At 34.1% G+C, this 21,058-nt stretch overlaps 2 protein-coding genes and 1 long non-coding RNA gene across 6 annotated transcripts; all 3 read left to right on the top strand.

Moving 5' to 3' along the window:
• Positions 1 to 2,025: 2,025 nt before the first annotated feature.
• On the top strand, positions 2,026 to 6,382 carry CPISCA (chloroplast-localized ISCA-like protein). The gene is made up of 3 exons (XM_011624224.3): positions 2,026 to 2,237; positions 4,658 to 4,873; positions 6,097 to 6,382. Exons 1-3 carry the CDS (start codon positions 2,087 to 2,089, stop codon positions 6,237 to 6,239), a joined length of 510 nt encoding a protein of 169 aa, XP_011622526.1. The 5' UTR covers positions 2,026 to 2,086; the 3' UTR covers positions 6,240 to 6,382.
• A 3,103-nt stretch (positions 6,383 to 9,485) lies between these two features.
• On the top strand, positions 9,486 to 11,113 carry LOC148782143 (uncharacterized). Its single transcript, XR_016056430.1, has 2 exons — positions 9,486 to 9,616; positions 9,743 to 11,113. It is a non-coding gene; the product is annotated as an uncharacterized LOC148782143 (long non-coding RNA).
• Positions 11,114 to 15,093: 3,980 nt separating this feature from the next.
• On the top strand, positions 15,094 to 21,058 carry LOC18431994 (DUF1995 domain protein, putative (DUF1995)). 4 transcript variants are annotated; one of them, XM_020665776.2, is made up of 10 exons: positions 15,147 to 15,244; positions 15,391 to 15,516; positions 16,477 to 16,564; positions 17,035 to 17,148; positions 17,657 to 17,739; positions 18,690 to 18,804; positions 19,312 to 19,403; positions 19,735 to 19,800; positions 19,919 to 20,012; positions 20,804 to 21,058. In XM_020665776.2, exons 2-10 carry the CDS (start codon positions 15,473 to 15,475, stop codon positions 20,912 to 20,914), a joined length of 807 nt encoding a protein of 268 aa, XP_020521435.1. In that variant the 5' UTR covers positions 15,147 to 15,244; positions 15,391 to 15,472; the 3' UTR covers positions 20,915 to 21,058. The 4 variants fall into 4 exon arrangements, 3 of the variants coding, with proteins under 3 accessions (XP_088724375.1, XP_006842168.1, XP_020521435.1); XR_016056429.1 differs by having other exon boundaries at positions 15,097 to 15,516; positions 17,640 to 17,739; XM_006842105.4 differs by having other exon boundaries at positions 15,112 to 15,516.

Raw genomic sequence — 21,058 nt, 5'->3', positions numbered from 1 at the left:
TGTTCAATCAATCCCATCCTCAACCACTTGATTTCATATCCACTAACGACGGAGACCTCCTTATATCAAAAGCAAATGAACTCTCGTGGCAAAAAATTTGTCCCCTCATTTATTAAATGAATCGAGGGGTTGTATTCTACAATATCATTTACTTTGGTACAAGGAAGTGACAATTACGCAGCCATCAAATGTGAGATTTGACACCTTGGAGTGTGTTACAAAGTTCGACAAATAATTTTGTTTGGACATTGAACTCGATCGACAGACATCTCTACTAGCCCAATCTTACATTTAACGCTCAGTAATGATTGTGACCTCCTTGTATCAAAGGTAAATAATGTCATTAAAAGCTTGCCTTTTCTATAAATCAAATGATGGATGCTAATGAAAAGAATGGGACCATCCACTTGGGTGACATGGTCATATAAATATACTATCTCATCTTCACCGTCCATCTATTGATTGGATGGTGATAACACTAGTTACTTTATCATAATGGACCATAGTATGCTTTCACTCCAACCCCTTGAGTAAAAATCTATTTACGACTATGAGGAACGCACCCAAATTTTAGGATGTAACATCCACTTTTTATTGTGAAAGCGTTTGGTGTGTCGGCCGACAAACACTATTTTTGTGCGGTCTCCTTACAAAATGTACCTCAAATATGTATTTTCAATTCAAAATTTTTGGGTTCGATGATCTCAACCACGATAGTAATCTAATATATATATATATTTTTAAATTCAAAATATATAAATGTTGGCTTTTGAATTTCTTTTCCCCATTTTAACTTTAGCTGGATATAACATTTTTTGACATACATCTTAGAGATGGGCATTAGATAGACAAGGGACCGCACAATAATAAGTGAGTCAGCTGACTCACGAAAACCATGTCCATATTTATTTACCCGTAATGTAAATTTTTTTCATTGGTCCAATATACATACCTCAAGCAAGATTGGACCTCCCCTTGACTGGGGAAGATCTAGTTCAGTCAAAATTGGATTCATTGATGGTCGATTTGGTTTAACCACATTTTAAAAATTTTAAATAATAATTTACAAATATATAATATATTAAAAAGCTGCCATATTTTGTTCAACCAGTTGAAAAATATATAATATAATAGTTTCAAAGCTGACTGCTTAGACCATATAAAATCAATTAAATACTGATTTTAACATGTTTTTTATCGCACTTAATTTTTACTCTAGACAATACCGGCAAAGACACTACTAGTCAATGATCCAACCGGTCGAAGCACTGATTTGGCATGGTCTTGGTAACAATGCCCTAGAAAAATAATATCCTAATGCTAAAATAAAACCCTAATATTGAATTGACATAATTGGTTAGTCAATGTAAGTGTCAAATTTCAGTAAACCAAAAATCAAATTGTTTTATCTTGGAATTACTCCTCTCTTTGTTCTAAAGTGGATCCCACTATTTTGGATTATAAAAATATTTCTGGCACGCCTCTTGTGCTCCAGCGGAGTACCTTTTCTTACTCAAACTTTCAAAGTAAAGAGAAAATTCACAGGGTCAAATTTTACACCGAGAATAGGGAAAAAGTTTATATAGTGTCAATGTACGAGTAAGATGCACCTAAATAAACCTTTAGAGAAGGTTGTTTTTATATTAAAAAATCTTCAAATCAATCGTCATCTCAAAATTTACAAGGTATTTTTAATTCTTAAAATAGTTTATTTTTTAACACATTATCTAAACGGTCTATTATTAAAATTTTCAAATATTTATAAATCTTTCTAATTATTACAATTTTTGAAATTTTACATTTCATACAAAGGCCGGGCAACCATAGATTCTCATTTCATTACAGGGCTTTGACCGAAAAAGACTGTATTTTAAATATAGTTTTGAGGTGCATTTTACTTCAATAATATAAAGTTGACCCTTATACAAACCTCAACCTTATTGCAGATGGAATTATTTTTCCCATATAAGTATTCAAATTTCAACCTAGGCCCAGATACCATAAGTTTTTGGTGGTTGTATTTTTGATTTGTTCAGGTGAAAAATCTAGAGGGAGGGAGGGGGAGACTTCTGGTTCCTGAGTAGCTATGGCTTTTTCTCTGTCTTCATCTTCGACCATCTGCCACGAATTGCGAAAATCTGCCCTTTGTAAGAGAACCCAAACTCCTATTTTGAGACAATCGGTCTCTTTTGGCAATATGAGGAAACCCATCTCCATTAAAGCGAGTTCAGTAACAGGTACGGGTTTTGCTTTTCACTAGAAACATGGGTTTCTTTCCTTTTTGTTTATTGGGTTTAATTTAGTTTTTATCGTTATTTTTCTTTTCTCTGCAATCTTTTTTTGTACAAAATTGATTCTTTTTGTTCGATAGAAAACATGGGTTTTCTTGTTTTTCTGTTGTTTTATTGGCTTATATTTCGATTTTATTTATTTAATTTCCCTGAGTTGTTTTTGTATTCCATCTTTGAAAATATCTGACTCAGAACCAGAGGTTAGTTATCAATTTGTAGAAACAAGTTGAAATAAGATTGAAGGGACTACTTTTTGATAATTAATGAATGATATTTTATTGAGGAATTAAATTTGTTGCGTAAAGAAAATAAAATTAATTTTGCTGCGTCATAGTTATGCTACAATACTGAAATTCTCCTTTGTTTCTTATGATTGTTATTGATTTAACTGTCTTTCTTGATCATTTTGATAATTAATGAATGATATTTTATTAAGGAATTAAATTTGTTGTACCGTATTGAAACTCTTTTAATGGGGAATTCCTTTTCTTTTGTAGAAATGGTTTTAGCAGTGAGAAATCATGTTGCCATCTTGAACCTCTATTTTCCTTTTCTCTTTCCTTGTTATCTATATCTTCAGTCTTTTGTGGAGGAGGTTTTGCCTCCCCTTCCCTTGCAATTGCACCCCTGTTTCTTGAAATTCTAATGGTATCAGTTAGAGAAACGATGGAGCAAAATGCATTCAATCCATTTCTCTAATATAGTATGATTCACTTTCCTCATGCATGTTTTAGTATAGTTTTTTAAATGCTTCTCATTTCCGGAACAATGTCAATTTCAAGTTTCAATACCCTGTTTCCTCACCCATTTTCAGGATTTTACTTTACCATTTCACCTTCTTTTTACCCCCACCTATTTCATCTTCTAGAACCTATATTGTGCATGTTTATTTTTTTGAATGTTATGATCTTCTTTAGGTTGACATTATTTGGTTGAATTCATATACAGAAGTATATGAGGTTCCATTCTTGTTTGCCCTTGTATCCTCTTTGAACAGAGTAGATCTGGTTTTGCCAAAAAAGGTCGAAGCTTTAGCACCTTCACTTTGACCTAGATGCCGGAGCCTAAGTACTCAATCAAATAAGTGTTTCATTGATTGGATACTTGAATTCATGTAAGATGTTATACAGACAATAATACAATGTTATGAGTTGCGTAAGAAACAAAAAAACAAAAAAAGAAATATGCAATGGATTCATGATAGCAATAAGACGGATATTTGGAAATAACTGAGTTGACCTTGTGATGATTTATTAATGAACAGTATATTTATAACATTCAAACTGATTGACGTGGAAGCTACACATAGTTCTAGCAATTTGAGATTTCTCTAAACGAAGTGAATGGTTACTAAGAGGAAAATTAGGAATATTGAAACCAAAAAGAGCAAATTAGTTTCTAATAAATATAGGCTAATTCAAGTGAAATGCAACACAAAAGATGTAGTAGAACATGTATTCTACTTGGAAATCTAGTAGCTGTAGTTCTCAGAGCTCTATAGCTTGCAAAATTACATATTATATGACTCTTTTTAGAAAACTGCTTCAGTTAGGATACAAAGAACATATGATGGACTCTACGGAAATATCTGCATTTATTCTTTCATCAACATGTGAAGTCACTAACCGTGGATAAGTACTCGTGCCCCTAGAAACCAAGTCTATCAATAATTTGCTGATGTCCCAGATCCACTTAGCTAGCCTCTATGATCACAAGTTTCTTCCTTAAATAATATATCCTACACCCTAGATAACATTGGGAGACATGAGCTTTAGATTCTTCTTCTTCTTTTTGTTGGGGGGTGGGGTTGGGATAAGTTTGGGTAGGTTAGCTTCCTTTTGCTTTAGAATGAACATCAAAGGTTTGAGCCCTTAACATCCTCATTAGAGCCCACTGTCAAAGAAAGAAATGAACACTATAATATATTGCGCAGAGGAGGAGGAGTTCAATTGTATTTCCAAAAAAAAAAACAAGAAGATTGCACGAAAAATTCTGATAGACATTAGTTATGCAGGAAAGTAGGGATTTATTAACCAAGGTTTGTAAAATTTGTTGAAAGGGGCAACCTACACAAAGGAGGCTACTTTATTTGGAGCCTTATGCATGTAATGCCAACCATTTGAAAATCATCATCTGCTTTACATATAGAAGATAGGTACAGAATAACATCGTGTATTGGAATACTGAGTAAATAGCGCCACTTTTGTGGTATACTCCTCCAAATCTTGTTAACCATTCAACAGCTGCTATTGAACCTTACTTTATATATTCTTACACAGAAAAAAACATTTATTTGTATGCTTTGGAGAGAGATTCTAAATAGGTAATGGCTATTAAAAATGACCTTTTATTTTTCAAATATTCAGCTACAACATCTGGTGAGGTCAAGCCTGCAATCTCATTGACTGATAATGCGCTGAAGCATTTGAACAGGATGAGATCTGAGAAAAATGAAGATTTATGTTTAAGAATTGGGGTGAGGCAAGGGGGATGTTCTGGAATGTCTTACACCATGGACTTTGAGAATCGAGCGAATGCGAGGCCTGACGACTCGATAATTGAGTATAATGGATTTACAATTGGTAAGTTCCTTCCTCCTCAATAATTTTCCTTGGGCCTACAGTTTTAAAGCCTAACTATTGGCCCTACCTCTCTCTCTCTCTCTCTCTCTCACGGTGTGCACGCTTACACACTGCCATGCGTGTATTTCCACATTCTTTTCCAGTTATGTGCCCTCAGTTTTTACTATGTGTGTCAATTTCATGTGTCCAATAGAAATGCTCCATTTGATGCATCTTCAACAACATGTGTAACTTTCGGCATGCATGGATGTGCGCCTGTATATTTTAATAAACCTAATCAAACCTTTTTGTCTTCTCTATGCTCTCTCTCTCTCTCTCTCTCTCTCGCAATCTGTGATGCACACAGACACGTACTCAAGTTTTATGTAAGGGCCATAACCCGGTGCTGGTCCCGCCTATGCAAGGTCCTGGGAGGGGTGAGATGGAAACGGTCATAACTTTTGGCTTTTTATGCACAAAGTGGCTGCTCTCAGGACTCGAACCTGCGCTTTTGCGCTGGCTACGCGAGCCTTTTATCATCACACCAAGTGACGGCCCCTTATACTCAAGTGTGTGCATGTAACATATGCTAGTCTCCATAATCTGACCTAGCTAATTAAGAGAGAGCACATAAAACTTGATTATGTGCTCTCTCTTAATTAGCTAGGTCAGAATATGGAGACTAACATATTTTACATACACACACATAATCAAGTTCTATGTGCTCTCTCTCAATTAACTAGGTCAGACATCAGAATATGGAGACTAGCATATGTTATCTGTACTGTTTAATAGTAAGTAAATGCAGGTTTTTAAACAGATTTGTTCCATTCAAGCATCATATGAGGAACATATCATAGATTTGTCCTTTTTCTACCTTATCTTTTTGTTCTTTGACTTTGACAATGGGCAGCTGAAGATTTTCTCTATGCTTGCAAAATAATATATCACCATTGAGCTATCTGTGTTCCCTTTTCTTTACTGATTTTCATATAATTGTACAGACTTTTTTTTTCTTCTTCAGGTTATGTGGTTCCTTTTGATTTTCTTTGTTGTTATTGCTAAGTTGGTTGTTTTCGTAGGAAAGAAAAAGCAATTAAAAACATAAAAAATCAAAATTGATAAAATTCTAAGAATGCTTGTTTTTTGAAGGTTCGAAATATTAAGATTAATATTGCAAGATATTCAAAACCAATGGAAATTTTGTCACCATGTTAATTTGATCTCTTGATGTTTTGGTACAGTTTGTGACCCCAAGAGCCTTCTCTTCCTTTTTGGGATGCAATTGGATTTCAGTGATGCCCTCATAGGTGGAGGTTTCGCATTCAAAAATCCTAATGCCAGTCAGACCTGTGGATGTGGTAAATCTTTTGCTGCTGAAATGTAAATTGAATTCATCATCTATGTACTGATATACATTCTATAGTGATAAGTGTGGATGGTCCATGTATTCTTGTCGCTTTTTTGCTTTAGTCCTGGCTGTCTGTGCGAATCAAAATTATGAAGCAGAAGTAAAATGGCTTTTATATAGCTTCTTGCTGCTGCTATTGATGAAACTTTTGATTAATATGTTGATCATGGATAGTGTAATGTAAAAGGTTAGCATAGAGTCGCGGCTTCGGAAGCCGTGGCTCAAATCTCACCTGAAAAGGTTCTTTTGGTGCCCAAGAAACCTTGAAGTTCATATGTTGACCTCAACAATTATAGATCTGAAAAAAAGAAAAAAGGATTTCAAGCCCTAAAGATAGTGTATATTGTAACATAGTATCCAGACTGTCTATTTTCAAATTGTTCACAAAGATCAGCCCCATTTTTGGAGGTTCAAATATAATAATCAAGGATCAAAATAGATTTTGAGGCCATAATAGGACTTTTCAGCACTGGAACTGTATTTCTTGGTGCGGTTTTGTGATGCAGCTTACTTTCTTTTTGTAAAGCTGTAACCTTACTCGAACGTCACCCTTGAGTGATTATACAGAAGGAATGAAATTGGGTATTGATCCTTGTTGAGGCAGGGCATCATCATCATTATCATTGCCATCATCATCATTATCATCATCATCATCATTATCATCATCACCATCACCGTCACCGTCACCGTCACCATCACAGTCACCGTCACCGTCACCGTCACCGTCACCATCACTTCCATCACCATCAAGAGAATGCCCAAAAGGACATGGATAGAAATAGTGAGAAAATATATGTGATTTTTGGTCTTACTGAGGGTATGGCCCTTGATAGAGATGAATAGAGGAATATGGTTCATGTAGCCGACCTCAAATCATTGGGATAAGGCTTAGATGATGATGATGATAATGACGATGATTGATTGACTTATTGATTGATTGAACCATATTGCATAGTGCAATGTGGCCATATTCCAGCATTAAGGAGTGTCCTAGTCATATTTTTGAGATTTTTCAAGCAGTCAATGTTTGTAAGGGGGTATTTCTGTCTTCCTTTTTTCTTGAGATATTTGAGTCGGCTATTTTTAAAGTATGGATCGATATATGAATGAATTGTTTGGATTCTTTTGAGACTCATGCCTTGAGATATTCCGACCGGTGATTTGGGTGCAATAATCTTTTCAAAACTCAAATGTACCCCTTACATAATGGGAAATGATGATGTTGCCTTAAAACTGATGAATACTGGCTTATTATCCAAATGGTGGTGGCACTTTTGCATAAGATGAAGATGAAGATTTACGGTGCAGGTGAATGATTGAGAGACAATATGGAGTATATATATATATATATATATATATATATATATATATATATATATATATATATATATATATAGATAGGAAAATAGTACGCAACGCCTATAGGCGAAAATGAACAGTGATTTTGTCTACTTCCATCACCGTCCAAAATTCATCGCGCGGTCATGATTGTCCGGTAGTATTTTATTTTTTATTTTTTTTCTACAAATTGGAATGACTTGAAATTTGGAACGTGTATTCATCAAAAATAGGGGAATCTTTGAAAATTATAAAAAATATATTTTACATGAAAACAATTGATCAAAATACCCCTAAAACATTTTGGGGTTATTTTGGTCAATTTATTTTTCTCGGATAATTTTTTTTATATTTTTATTAGATGCGCGTCAATAAGATGTACATATCCTCCAAATTTCAGGTCATTCCAATTTGTAGAAAAACAATGAAAAATAAAACACTACCGGACAATCGTGACCGTGCGATGAAATTGGGACGGTGATGAGGGTAGGCGAAATCACTATTCATTTTCGTTTATAGGCGTTGGAAATTTTTTTCCATATATATATATATGGATGATGCTACTGTTGGTCCAAGGGCTAACAAGAAGATATGAGCCCAAAGGTTCGGATTGAATCTGGGTCGATCTGATGATCATGGATGCTCGATAGTGTTTGAATTTTAAATTTTTTTCTACAAATCCAAATCACTTGAAATTTTAGGTGTGTGTTCATCAAAAATAGGTGAACCTTAGAAAAATATCAAAAAAATATTTTACTTAAAAATAATTGACCAAAATGCCCCTGTAAAGTTTCGCGGGTATTTTGGTCAATTTGGTTTTTGCGAATTATTTTTTTTATATTTTTATTAGGTGCTGCTTGATGAGAAGAACACGTCTAAAATTTCAAATGATTTGGATTTGTAGAAAAACATGCCGTTGGGCTCATATCTTCACGTTAGCTAACAGGAAGATTTTCACATATTGGTGTATGCCTATTAGCCTACTGCTACATATAAGCCCAACGGCTCAGATTGAATCTGGGTCGATTTGATGGACACGACCTTATTTCGTATTTGAATTTTAAGTTTTTTTCTACACATTCAAATCATGTGAAATTTTAGGCGTCTATTCTTTTCATTAACGTGCACCTAATAAAAATATTAAAAAAATAATTCATAAAATATAAATTGACTAAAATACCCATGAAATGCTTTGAGGGTATTTTGGTCAATTTATTTTTTACAAAATATTTTTTTGATATTTTTATTGGATTCTAATATTTTTAAAGAACATATGCCTAAAATTTCAAGTGATTTGGATTTATGTAAAAAAAATTTAAAATTCAAATACGAAATGCAATCATGATCATTGGATCGGCCCAGATTCATTCTGGGCCGTTGTGCCTATATGTAGTTGTAGGCTAGTGGTCTTATGCCAGCATTTTCCTTATATATATATCATAATATATATATTATGATGCTATTATCTTTATTACAAGGAGGTCACAATTGCTACTAGCTATTAGATTTCAAATTAGACAGCTTGAGGTGTGTCACAAAGTTAGAGAATTTTTTTTTTTGACTATTGATCTAGTCAATAATACATTCATAACCACCTGATTTGAAATCTGACAGACAAGAGTGATTGTGACGTCCTTGTGTGTGTATATATATATATCTATAGTCTGGCATATGGAGGGGGATTACGAGTTGCAAACCTGCTTAATAGCATTGTGGACATAGGTAGGGATAGACCACCCTGTTCTGGCATCATAAATGGCTAGGTGGGATGCCTTCATAGTTCCAACTTCCAGGTTTGTTTAGGGCAGTTACTCAGCCAAATGCAGGGATTAGTTATTTGGTCTCAGGGCTTACTTGATAATACCGATTGGGAGATTACTTGCAGGTATAACAGAATCCCAGATACCTTCCTTGCAGAATTCTACCAGTCTCTGAGTGATTCAATGAATGTCTACTGTTGCCTGAGTAGAAGAGATGAAGTTAAATGGGAACCAGTGGCTAAGGAGGACTTTTAGGTAAGATTAGTATATCAGTTACTATTCCACAAAAATTGAGATGATTTGATAAATCATTGAACCTTCCTGTACCTTACAAAATTCAAGCCTTCATTTCACTGTTGTCTATTTGGCAACTGTTGACAGCTGATCAGTTAGGAGGGATAGTCGTAATCAATGTTTCGTATTTGTGTAAAAGGGTTGGGGAGACTGCTTGTCATCTGTTTCTATGATGGGAGTTGATTATAAAACTGAAGTTGGGCAATGCAGTTAAATGTTCCTTTGCCAGCTTCAGCGACATATATGTTCAGAAAATCTAAGCTCCAGCACAGCCCTCTAAACACGCCAGCTTATATGGAAAATCCTTTAGGCTGCACTGTTATGGCAGTTATGGAAGAACCGCAATAGTCATTATGTTTCAAGGTGACTGCCTGCCTGTAGGACAGTTGCAGGGTAGAGAGTTGGCCACTGGCAGATTGGGGGATGGTTGCAGGGTACCAGTGAATGGTTACACAAATATTGAGGTTGGAAAAATGATATATCATAGATGAAATAAAGTGGCTAACTGGTGTCCTCCAGCACAAGAATGGATGAAGATGAATTTCACGGATGTTCCTTGGGGAATCTTGGTGAGCGGGGATTGAGTTGTCTCACAAGCGACAAGAATGCTATAACAATGTTCATTCAGGGGCTGCTGGAGAATGCACTGCTAATGAAACTGAAGTCAAAACAGTATTGTAAGGCCTTAAGTTGATTCAAGACCAAGTTAAAATCAATGGGTCCTGGCCGAGCCTGGTTCCTATAGGGCCAGCCCAGATTGGGCTCGAAGAAAAAAAAAAAAGGAAAAAGAAAAGGGTTGGGCTGAGTCAGGGCCTTGTGTGGCCCTCGCCCAAGCCCTAGTTTTTTAAGGCTGGGCCTCTTGGGCAATTGCCAGCCCAAATTGTGGAGGGGAATTCGATGAACACAAACAGTGAACCAACGGTACAATCATGTGTTGTATAGTGAACAAACGGATGGAGACTAAGATCGATGGTGATAGAGATTTGGGACATATTGGAATCAAAGCAGGTATCGATGGTGATAGACATTTAGGACATATTGGAATCAAAGCAGGTTGAATTCATTCCTGAATGTAGGGAGAGTAATGCTCAAGCTAAAGGAATAGCCAAAGCAGGCGCCTTTCTTGATTCCATGGTTATTAATGGATTTGAAACTCTATGACCAGCTGCAATTTGTCTGAGCGGTCCGAATACCCCATCCTCGTATATGGTTGAAATGAGATCAATAGAAGACCAACATGATAACAATCAAGGAAAAAAGGTTACGATGTTCTGCTTTTTCGGGTCCTTTTCTTTGGCATACAGGTTAAGTGATCATTGGTCTACTATATTTATTTCATGTATATTAAGCGTAGGGACACTTGGTATTCAACATTGACATTTTGGATTTTATTCCTACAATGGATAGGGGCCCTTTTTCCTATTGAACTACTAAAAAGGAAAAAAAAAAGAAAAGAAAGATTCTGGACCAAGTTGAGTTGGTAACAGAAATCAACTGAGTCACATTGAGATTCTATTTGTTATTATTATTTTTTTGAATGTTAACTGAGTAAGAATGAAATCAAGATTTCACAGTGGCACCTCATGACTTGAAAAGCAAGGCCTTGGGTTCGTTCTTTCATTTCGAAACTTAGCAGTTGATTTGTCGAGTTTTAATATTGTGCTGCAGAATAATACCTTATTTTTCGTGGAAGTTAGTTAATATTATTAATTTTGAAGAAATACAATACCCGGGTCTTTAGTCTCTTAGTAGTCTTTATATCAAGTGTTATGAAATTCATTTCAAATCAGCCGAGTCTTCGGGTTTTACTTTTAAAAAAAGCGAAGCTAATCACTCTAAGCAAGGTTTAAAAAACGGTTGGTGATCCGAATCATCTATACGGAAAACTAAGTTGGATCAGTGGGTCGATGATCTGGATTAGAGAATAAGTTGTATTGGCTAGGTTCGTCTTAAAAATAATTTCAAAAAATATTAAAATTTATTAAAAACTCAGTATTTTAGGTTTACAAAAGCAAACGGGGTACTACATTATGGATTTTTATTATTTTACCAAAAAAACGTAATTATGAGAATTCATATGGGGTTTGAGTGTATGTCGATCATCACAATCATTTTATAGTCAAAATGTAGTTTAAATGTATTCAAATATATATATATATATATATATATATATATATATATATATATATATGAGAAATGTTGGTATAGGCCCATTATTAGCCTATAGCTACATAGAATTTTTGTTGATTTGATGGATATGATTTCATTTTGTATTTTAATTTTAATTTTTTTTTTACAAATCCAAATCATGTGAAATTTTAGGTGTCTATTCTTCTAATAAACGTGCATTTAATAAAAATATTAAATATTTTTTTGATATTTTTATTAGATTAAAATATTTTTAAAGAGTACACACCAAAAATTTCAAGTGATTTAGATTTATATAAAAAATAATAATTAAAAGTACGAAATGCAATCGTGATCATTGGATCGGCCCATATTGAATATGGGTCGTTGGGCTTATATGTAACTGTAGGTTAATGGGCATGCACCAGCATTTATATATATATATATATATATATATATATATATATATATATATATATATATATATATATATATATATTTATATATATAAAAGCTTGGATGAGCTTAACGGCCTAGATTGAAACTGAGCCGATCTGACGAATACAGATGTTTGGTAGTGTTTGAATTTCATTTCTTTTCTACGAATCCAAATCATATGAAATTTTAGGTGTGTGTTATTCTCATCAATCTGCATCTAATAAAAATATAAAAAAAATAAATTGTGAAAAATAAATTGACCACAATACCCCCAAAACATTTTGGGGGTATTTTAGTAAATTTATTTCATGTAAAATATTTCTTTGATATTTTTCGAAGATTCACCTATTGATGTACACTCCTTCCAAATTTCAAGTGATTTGGATTTGTAGGAAAACAGTTAAAATTCAAACACTACCGGATATTCGTGATCGTCAGTTCAGATTCAATCTGGGCCGCTGGGCTCATTTTTTCCCTTGAGCTAGTGGGCTCCTTCTAGCATCTTTGATATATATATATATAATGATCATATGAGACCCTTCGACATCCATGTGTGTAGGATCCCAAAGGATCACTATTAAATTTGGCACAGATATCTAGAAAAGTCAAGTCTCATACCCATGTTATAAATTTTTTAGATATCTGTGTCAAATTTAATGGTGATCCTCTGGGATCCTACACACATGGGTGTGGAAGGGTCTCATAGGATAGGGAAAAGTTTATATAAGGTTGCAACCTTAAAATGTAGAACTACGGATGCACTTAAAAATCCATCGAAAAAGGTTGTTTTAATATTGAAAAACCCTCTAATTGATCATCTCAACATGGAAATGAATGACTATGAAAAAAAAATGGATTTTGAGTCCCCATAAATGGTGCATCTTACAACACATTATTTAGACTGTCTACTTTCAAGATTTTCATATATTTATAGATCTACTTGATTTTAATCATTTTTGGAGTTTAAACTTTTATAATTAGATATAAAAATAGATTTTGAGATAATCTTAAAAATATTTTACATCACAATTATATGTTATGATAAAATTTGAAGTTGCACCTTAAATGGATTGTTTAAGGTTGCTTCTTTATGGAAACCCCATGTATATATATATATATATATATATATATATATATATATATATATATATATATATATATATATATATATATATATATATATATATTTATTTATTTATAATCTTCAACGTCATTTATGATGGTAAAGATAGGAGATCTTGCCTACTTGTTTTTTACTAATTCCTTTTCCTAAAAATTAATTTATTGAATTAATTATTTGCTCATTCATATTTTTATTAATGTTTTATTTCTCTAGAAGTATCATATTTAATATATCTATAGTGGCGTCATATTTATTTGAAATTGTACTTAATTTATATCCTATTATCTGTTTGAAAATGTTGTCCTCAGCTGCTTTCCATTGATTTAGTGTAGAGATTTTTTTTAGTTGGATCATTTTGGTAGTGGACCGGCCAAGGTATAGGTTGGTTGTCCAATTGGTTGGATTTAGTGGTCTGCTGCAAATATTCAAGTGCTTTGGTCATGGCCGACCTTGTATCCTTGTTAGGGTCAGGAAAGAATTTTGTAGCCACATTACAGCAGATCTTTAAGACTACTATAGTAAAATTAAAATTTGATGGTATCTCCAAAACAACCAAAACTGCAAGTTAAAACACTACTACGGTTGTCCAAACCCCTTGCTAGTTGTTCTTTTAGCAAGGCAGAAGCATGCCATTTATTTTTAAAAATCGTATATAATGAAAACAATTATTTTTTTACCATAGAAGTCATAATTATTATTGACTGATGGATGTAAAATCAAGTAGTTGAAGACGTGTTATTGAATGAGCACAAAGTCTAAAATAAAATTTCTTAAATATTGTTACACACTTCAATCGATTGGATTTCACATTTTAATGGCTAAAAATAATTGTGACCTTACTTTTAAATGAGAAACTCCTTAATTGGTTTAGCCAGCACATTATTTTTAAATGCATGGGAGTAAGGTCCCTCTGAGCACTAGGGGCCGTTTCTCTTCACCCTCTTCCATTGAATATAGAGAAATAAGTATGGATGCTGACTGATTTATAAACGGATTGGACTAAACTTCCTTTTTTTTTTTTTTTTTTTTTAATTTATTATTTTTCTTAAGTGTTAACATTGTGCCTATTTTTCATTACTATAATATATGATTTACAAAATACAAATCACACCCTAATGAAAAATAGGCGCAATGTTAACATTTAATAAAATAAAAAAAATTAAAAGAAATAAAAAAAAAAGGTGCAATTTGTATGAAACCGATGTTCTAAACAATCAAAGTAAAGCACACCTTCTGGCAAAAAATATGGTTTTAGTATTGAAAATCTTCGTGATAGCCTTAAATTTTATTTTTATATTTAATTATAAAATTTAAAGCTTCAAAAACAATGCAGATCGTACAGATCTATAAAAACTTGAAGATCTTGAAAATTGATGGTAAAAAAATAGTTACAAGATACACTATTTTCAAAACTTGAAATCTATTTTTTTCAAGTCCATGCAGAGGTGATCAATTTGATAATATTTGGGCATCAAAACAACCTCTTCTAATGAAATTTTTGAGGTGTGCTCTAATTTGATTGTTTAAAACGGCGTAGCTATATAAACTTTTTCCTTTTCATTAGTATATGAGAAGATTTACGAAACATAAAAGTGACCATACAGGTATAAAAATCTATGAAGTATCCAGTGAGGTCGGTTATTAGTCGATCTCAATTGGTCGGAAAAAATAATGCACGTGCCTAATCACACGAGCGTGGACACACGTTGTTCGACGGAGGGGCATGCTATGATACATGTAGTATAATGCTCACTATGATGCCTATGTAATGGCCCTTTTTTGTCTCGAATAAATATAGACGTCGTTAGATAAGGCGCGAAGTTTTGACCATGGCATTTGTCTCGAGCTCGCTCTCTATCCCTGCAACTTCCCCAAATTCTGCTTCTTCTCCTTTTTATTTGGTTCGATTTTGCCCTAATTTTGCTTCTTATTCTTCAAAGTCGGATCGATTTTTCCCTAATATTTTGACTTCTATTTCGAATTTAACTGTATCTTGTCCTAATCGTTTGACTACTCGGTTGAGTACTTCTTTCTTTTATGGATCTAGCTTGTATGATGGATTTCGAAATCTCAGTGTACATGCGAAGTTTGAGAAATTTGAAGGGTTTGAAGAAGCTTCTGATGAATCTATGGAGGCTATGGAGTCGAAAGAACCAGAAGAAGAAGATGACAGGTTCTCTCTCAAGGACTCTCTCTCTCTCTCTCTCTCTCTCTCTCTCAAGTCAATGAGGCTACCTGTTGGATCCATTTTCCATTGTTTTTGAAACTCAGTCCCCTTCTGCTAAATTTCAACCCGGGCAGCTGTTATTTTACTGAATTCTAATGTAATATACCAATACGCTTCGAAGTCAAACGTGTACTTCAGTGAATTATACTGAAATTCACTTGAATTCCATGAAGTTGGTTTGAAATTCCAATTAAAGCATTGGAAATTGATTAGAAGTTGTTGTGGAAATCTGTAAAAAAATTTAATGATAATTTTTTGAAATATATTCTGAAGCCGATAAATTTTAGGAACATTTCTATAAATATAAGTCCTCCTCACATTTCTTAGAAATGTCCCAAATATTTTCCAAGAGTAAAAGGACCACCCACATCAAAAAATTTATAGAATTCTAGTGATTTGAAATTTTCCCAAAATTTGTCCTAAATTTATCTGAAAATTTTATATAGAAATCTAGTTTTTGGATGACGACTCCTCTTTATTATGGGAGTTACTTCTATAAGCCGATGAGCATATAGATAGAGTGATAGAGTATATGCCGAGTTCCAAATTTGGTTGCAAGAGGGATTTTTTAAGGCTGAAATCTTACGCATATTTGATTAAAAAAAGAAACAATACTAAAAAAAAATTGATGTTGAGTTCTTGCTAGAACTACGTACACGAAATGCATGGCTTGGATTCACCCGAAATGACAGGCTCATTATCCCCCAGTTGTTATGTGCGAACTTTTTATTTTTTTTAAATTTTTATAGCCTAAATGAGATCTACATGTTTGCAAAATTTTGGGGCCTAAAGGACCTCTACTTTTCAAAGTGGCATACACCATAATATAAGCATGTTAGTTTATATGATCCTTTTCTATTCATTATTATTTGACGTTGTATATGATGTTTTTTGTTCTTCTTTTAGTGTTTTACCTTCTGACTTGGAGGGTGCAATTCGACAGTCAAGTAATGCGAGTGCCCTCTTTATTTCTTCGGGTGGAATGAGAGCTATCGTAAGTCTGTATTCCATATGCTGCTTCTCTTGTGATGTTATCATGGTCTTTTTTATGTGCTTGATTATTAAAATGTAGTTCTACTGAATTGTAACATAAAGTTTTTTGTCGTGATTCATGTTTGAGTTATCAGTTTTTCTTACTTCTTTCTATGAAAATTTGTTCATAAATGCCTACCCTTTATCTTCTGTTTACTAGTTATGCAAAATTGAGTAGTTTTGGATACTATGATCCCATTTTCAAATTCATTAATTTGGTGTTAGTGTGAGCTGTCCCATTGCCTTTAACTTTTGTTAGCTATGCATAGTAAATATCCTTAAATATTGGAAAACCCCCCTTATTGTATCAGCAGCAATTAGTGACTTCTGTCTTATTCCATGTAAGCCTTTGTTTGCTGGGAAATTTTGGGTTATTGTAGTAATATTAGTCCTATTGAAAGGGGTTCATGGTCATTATTCTTAATTTTTCAGGTGGAACTATTGATACCAGCGCTAACATTTCTTGATGAGGAGGGTGCTCAAGCTGAGCTATGGGAATTATCAAGAATTTTCTTGGACTCACTTAGAGAAGAAACAGGATATCAGGTTCGAAAGGAGTTGTTCTTCATTTAATGGCTCTCAGATTCTGTTCTCTGAAAAAAACAGAAAAAAAAACAAAATGCCTCTAGTTCATATTATTCTGTTGTAATTGAATGTTATTCTTGTAATGGGGCTTATAAATTTACATCACTTGGTTGTGTGCTGCTTGGGTTTTCTAGGGACCAGTATCTGCTGGTGCTTTGTTGGTCATTAAGTTCGTTTGTGCATTCAATATCGCAAGAAGATATTGCTTTGCTGCTTATGACTTGCGCACATTATATTGTCCAGATTGTATCTTTGCATTTAGACATATGGCTATATTTGCTTTCTATGCAATGCCATGCACACATTTTAATCTGAACAAATCTTCTTAAAGATTATATTGAAATCTGATAATTGCTAGAGTTCTACATACCACATTTTCACAATATGGTATATGCCTTATTTTATTTTCACTTTTCTATGCCTGTAATTGATATTATTAGATTTCTGATTAGATGGGGTTAATACATAGAGAATAAAAGCCATTTTCCCTGATGCTGGAGCAGCTGCACTTTTAAAATATCGGTGGGAAGATGCTCCTTTTGGTTTTGCCAGGTAAACACTGTCATCAACCGAATGCTTTTTGTATTATGCCGTTCTATGTTTTTTGAGGGACAGCCATTTCACTGTTTTCTGTAGTCATCTTGTAATCTTACATTCTTTCTAGACGACTCTGCCACTCCACAGGGATTTTAAAATCTTAGTTCTTTCTAGATGTCTGTGCTACTTACAAGGGATCCAGGTGAATAATACCTTAGATGAAAGATTCAACAATAAAAGACAAATGAACTTTTCAAGGATAATTAAGTCAATTTTCAAAATTCTAAACTTCCATAATGTAAAGCTTGTGTACCACCTTTTCTGAAGTCTTCCTTCTGAATTCGGTGAATTTGGATGATTTGCTCTTGTTTCACGGTAATCGTCGTCTACAGTTGACTGTGAACAGATGAAGTAATGATCAGGATTGTGTTGGAGTTTTACATTCCTATGAAATTGACATTATTCCCAGATACTGGGATTGTTGTATCTGACCATGATCCTTGTTTAAAGGTTTGGACATTTTAGTGTTCTCTTCTTACGATGCAAGTTATCTTAATTTCAATTATGACTCTTTTCTTCCATAATGCTTTGTATGTCGTTATTTGTCAAGTTGGAAACCTTATTCATTGTTAGAAAGTAGACACTGTTTGTCCTTTTTTTTGTTGTATGGACAGGGATGTTTCTTGGCCATGGGGCCAGTATAAAGTAATGGTCTAGAACAAATAACATACTAACCACCCACATCCCCCCCTCACCCCCAGAAAACAAGAAGGGAAAAACCAAGTCTAGAACAGCAACTGCAATTTCATCTCCCATATATTGTTTTAGTCCTAATATTATCAATAAGTTTGGTTGCAACAAGTAAATGCAGTTATCACCAGATGTCTAATCCAATTGAACATAAAACCCATTGATTTTACTTGGATGTAATAATCACCAAGGTTTATTTGTTTTCACTTTAACAGCTTAAGTGACAGAAGGCCAGTACAACGTGAAGACGAGATTGTAGTCATGGTTGTTCCTGATTATCAGATGTTGGAATATGTTGAGCGAATTGCATCTCAACTCTCTGATGAGCCGGTACAGATCCTCTTCATATGTATGAGTTTACCCATATGTCTGTGCTCATGGTAATATGCTTCAGCAATAAAGAATTTTTAAGAACCTTATTTCAGTTTTCAACCATAAAGAACGTTAGGTCCAAGAACTCTTTAATGTTTCTTCTTGTGTTGTTCAACAGCAAGGATTCAAGTTTGGATGTAGTGAAAACTCTATTGTTATATTCTTGCTAGTTAGACTTGGATATCTAAGTAAGAATGTATGGAGCAGATCTTGGAAATTCTCTGAGTTTTGAATGATCTGTTGGAACGTTAAAAAGTTATATAGCATTCTTGTCATTGTAGATGGGGAAAGCATTGACAAGCTTACTTTAATTAATGAGCTGCTTTCGTTCGGGACATAGACGTGTTTTTGCAATATTTTCTCCTTCGTCACATGGGCATATCGACAGTATTTTTTCTCTGTTACAGTTTCGAGGTTAGGAAGGGTGCTTATCCTTACCATGTCTTGCTGCTTTTATGTTGCTAGCCAAGACCTCTCATCATGTGGAATCCACGACTTATCAGTGAAGATGTAGGAGTTGGTTATAATGTTAGAAAGCTGCGGAGATACTTCTTAAGGTAATCCTCCAATATCAAAACTAATGCAAATGCAAGTGGAGAAAATCAACCTTTTTGTTGCTTTGCAAAAAAAACAAAAATCGTAGAAGCAATCTTTTTAACAATAACAATAAATGGTAATCAATACAATCCATAATGATCATATTATTCAATCCTTTGCAAAAGTTTGCCTGACAACATCTCAATGCTTTTGACAACAATGCTTGTATTACTTGATATTACTGATGCTTTCGGATTTGGTCTTTTGCTTCAAAGAATATGCAGGCTAGAACAGTTATATTTCAGTTTTTCTCCTCTTCTTTTTATAATCGTCACTTCTTGGTTTTGGCAGCTCTTTCACAACTGTATATTCCATGAAGCCTTTGCCATCTGGTGCAGTGTTCAGATGCTATCCGGGGTAACAGAAAAACCTTTATTTTATTTTGCTGCCAGCCAAGTGTGCCTGGTTTTTGAAAGATATTGTACTAAGATTTTAAAGTTCTTCTACTAACATTTCATTTATGAAAATTTTCAAGGCTATGGAAGGTTTTCTATGATGATAAGGAGAGGCCAAACCGGTATTTACTTGCCAAAGAGCAACCTAATCGTCCTGATGCAGATGAGCTAGATGTATGTTTCTAGTGCTTTCCAATTCTTGTAGTTGATATGGTAGTTTCATGCTCCTATGTTATGACAATTATGGGACTAAGATAAAGTGCTGGCCTTCCCTCATTGAAGATGAAAAGAGACTGGTTCCTGGAATGGGCATAGTATCATCAAACAAGGTTTCCTGTACATCAGGAAAACGCAAACTTAGAGCTTCAAAGAAACCTTCTGATCACTTTTCGCTCTCTGTGACCTCATCATCCTCCCTAATTCTCTTTGTTTTTCTAATTGATCTACGTAGAAAAGGAAATATAATCTACCACCAGTTTCAAAGTTATTAACAAATGCCTGAGGCCTGTTTCAAATTTCAGAAGTTTCAGCAGTTATCCCGAGATTTTTACAAAATCAATCCTTTAAATAACAAACTCGTAGAAGTTAAAACCCTATAAATCAGTGATTCAAAAGTCATCGATCCAAATCAAAATAGGCCGAGTTGGATTGGAACCAGGAGGCTGACGATTCCAGATAAAAAAATCCCTATAATCTCCTGAATATCCTTTTTCTTTTTTTTTGGTTAACTGTGGCCTGGTCTCACTTGGGTATCTTCCTAGTCGAACTGAGGGAATTGGAATTAGACCCCTGTCAAATTGGAGCCCGGTTTCGATTTTTGAAACACTATCATACAATAGTTTCTTTTCCTCCTAAGGATGGGGGTGGCTTCCTCTCTCTCTCTCTCACACACACACACACACACACACTAAATGCTTGCATTGAAGAGGTGAGGTAATTCTGACTTCTTGTATTTTCTATTGTAGCTAATATTTGGGGATGTGGCTGAGAAGTCAGAGAAAGGCCCCTCTTTGCTGACTGCGGCTATGGGTATGTTTTCTTCATTAAACCGCTTTGTTAAAGCCATCTCTAAATGATTTGTGCACAGTGTATTTCCAAATGGATAACATAGGTTTCACTTCCTTTTGTTCTCTCTTCCTTTATGGATGTATAATGCTGAGGTTTATGTTAGTGTTTAATGAGAAAGAAAAAAGGTGACTGTCATATAATTTCATGAAAAA

Source organism: Amborella trichopoda, chromosome 5, assembly GCF_054954075.1.
Source record: "Amborella trichopoda isolate Santa Cruz 75 chromosome 5, AtrichopodaSantaCruz75HAP2 v2.0, whole genome shotgun sequence".
Lineage (NCBI taxonomy): Eukaryota > Viridiplantae > Streptophyta > Magnoliopsida > Amborellales > Amborellaceae > Amborella > Amborella trichopoda.
The sequence above is the reverse complement of the archived record's forward strand: the minus strand, read 5'-3'. Positions and strand labels throughout refer to the sequence as shown.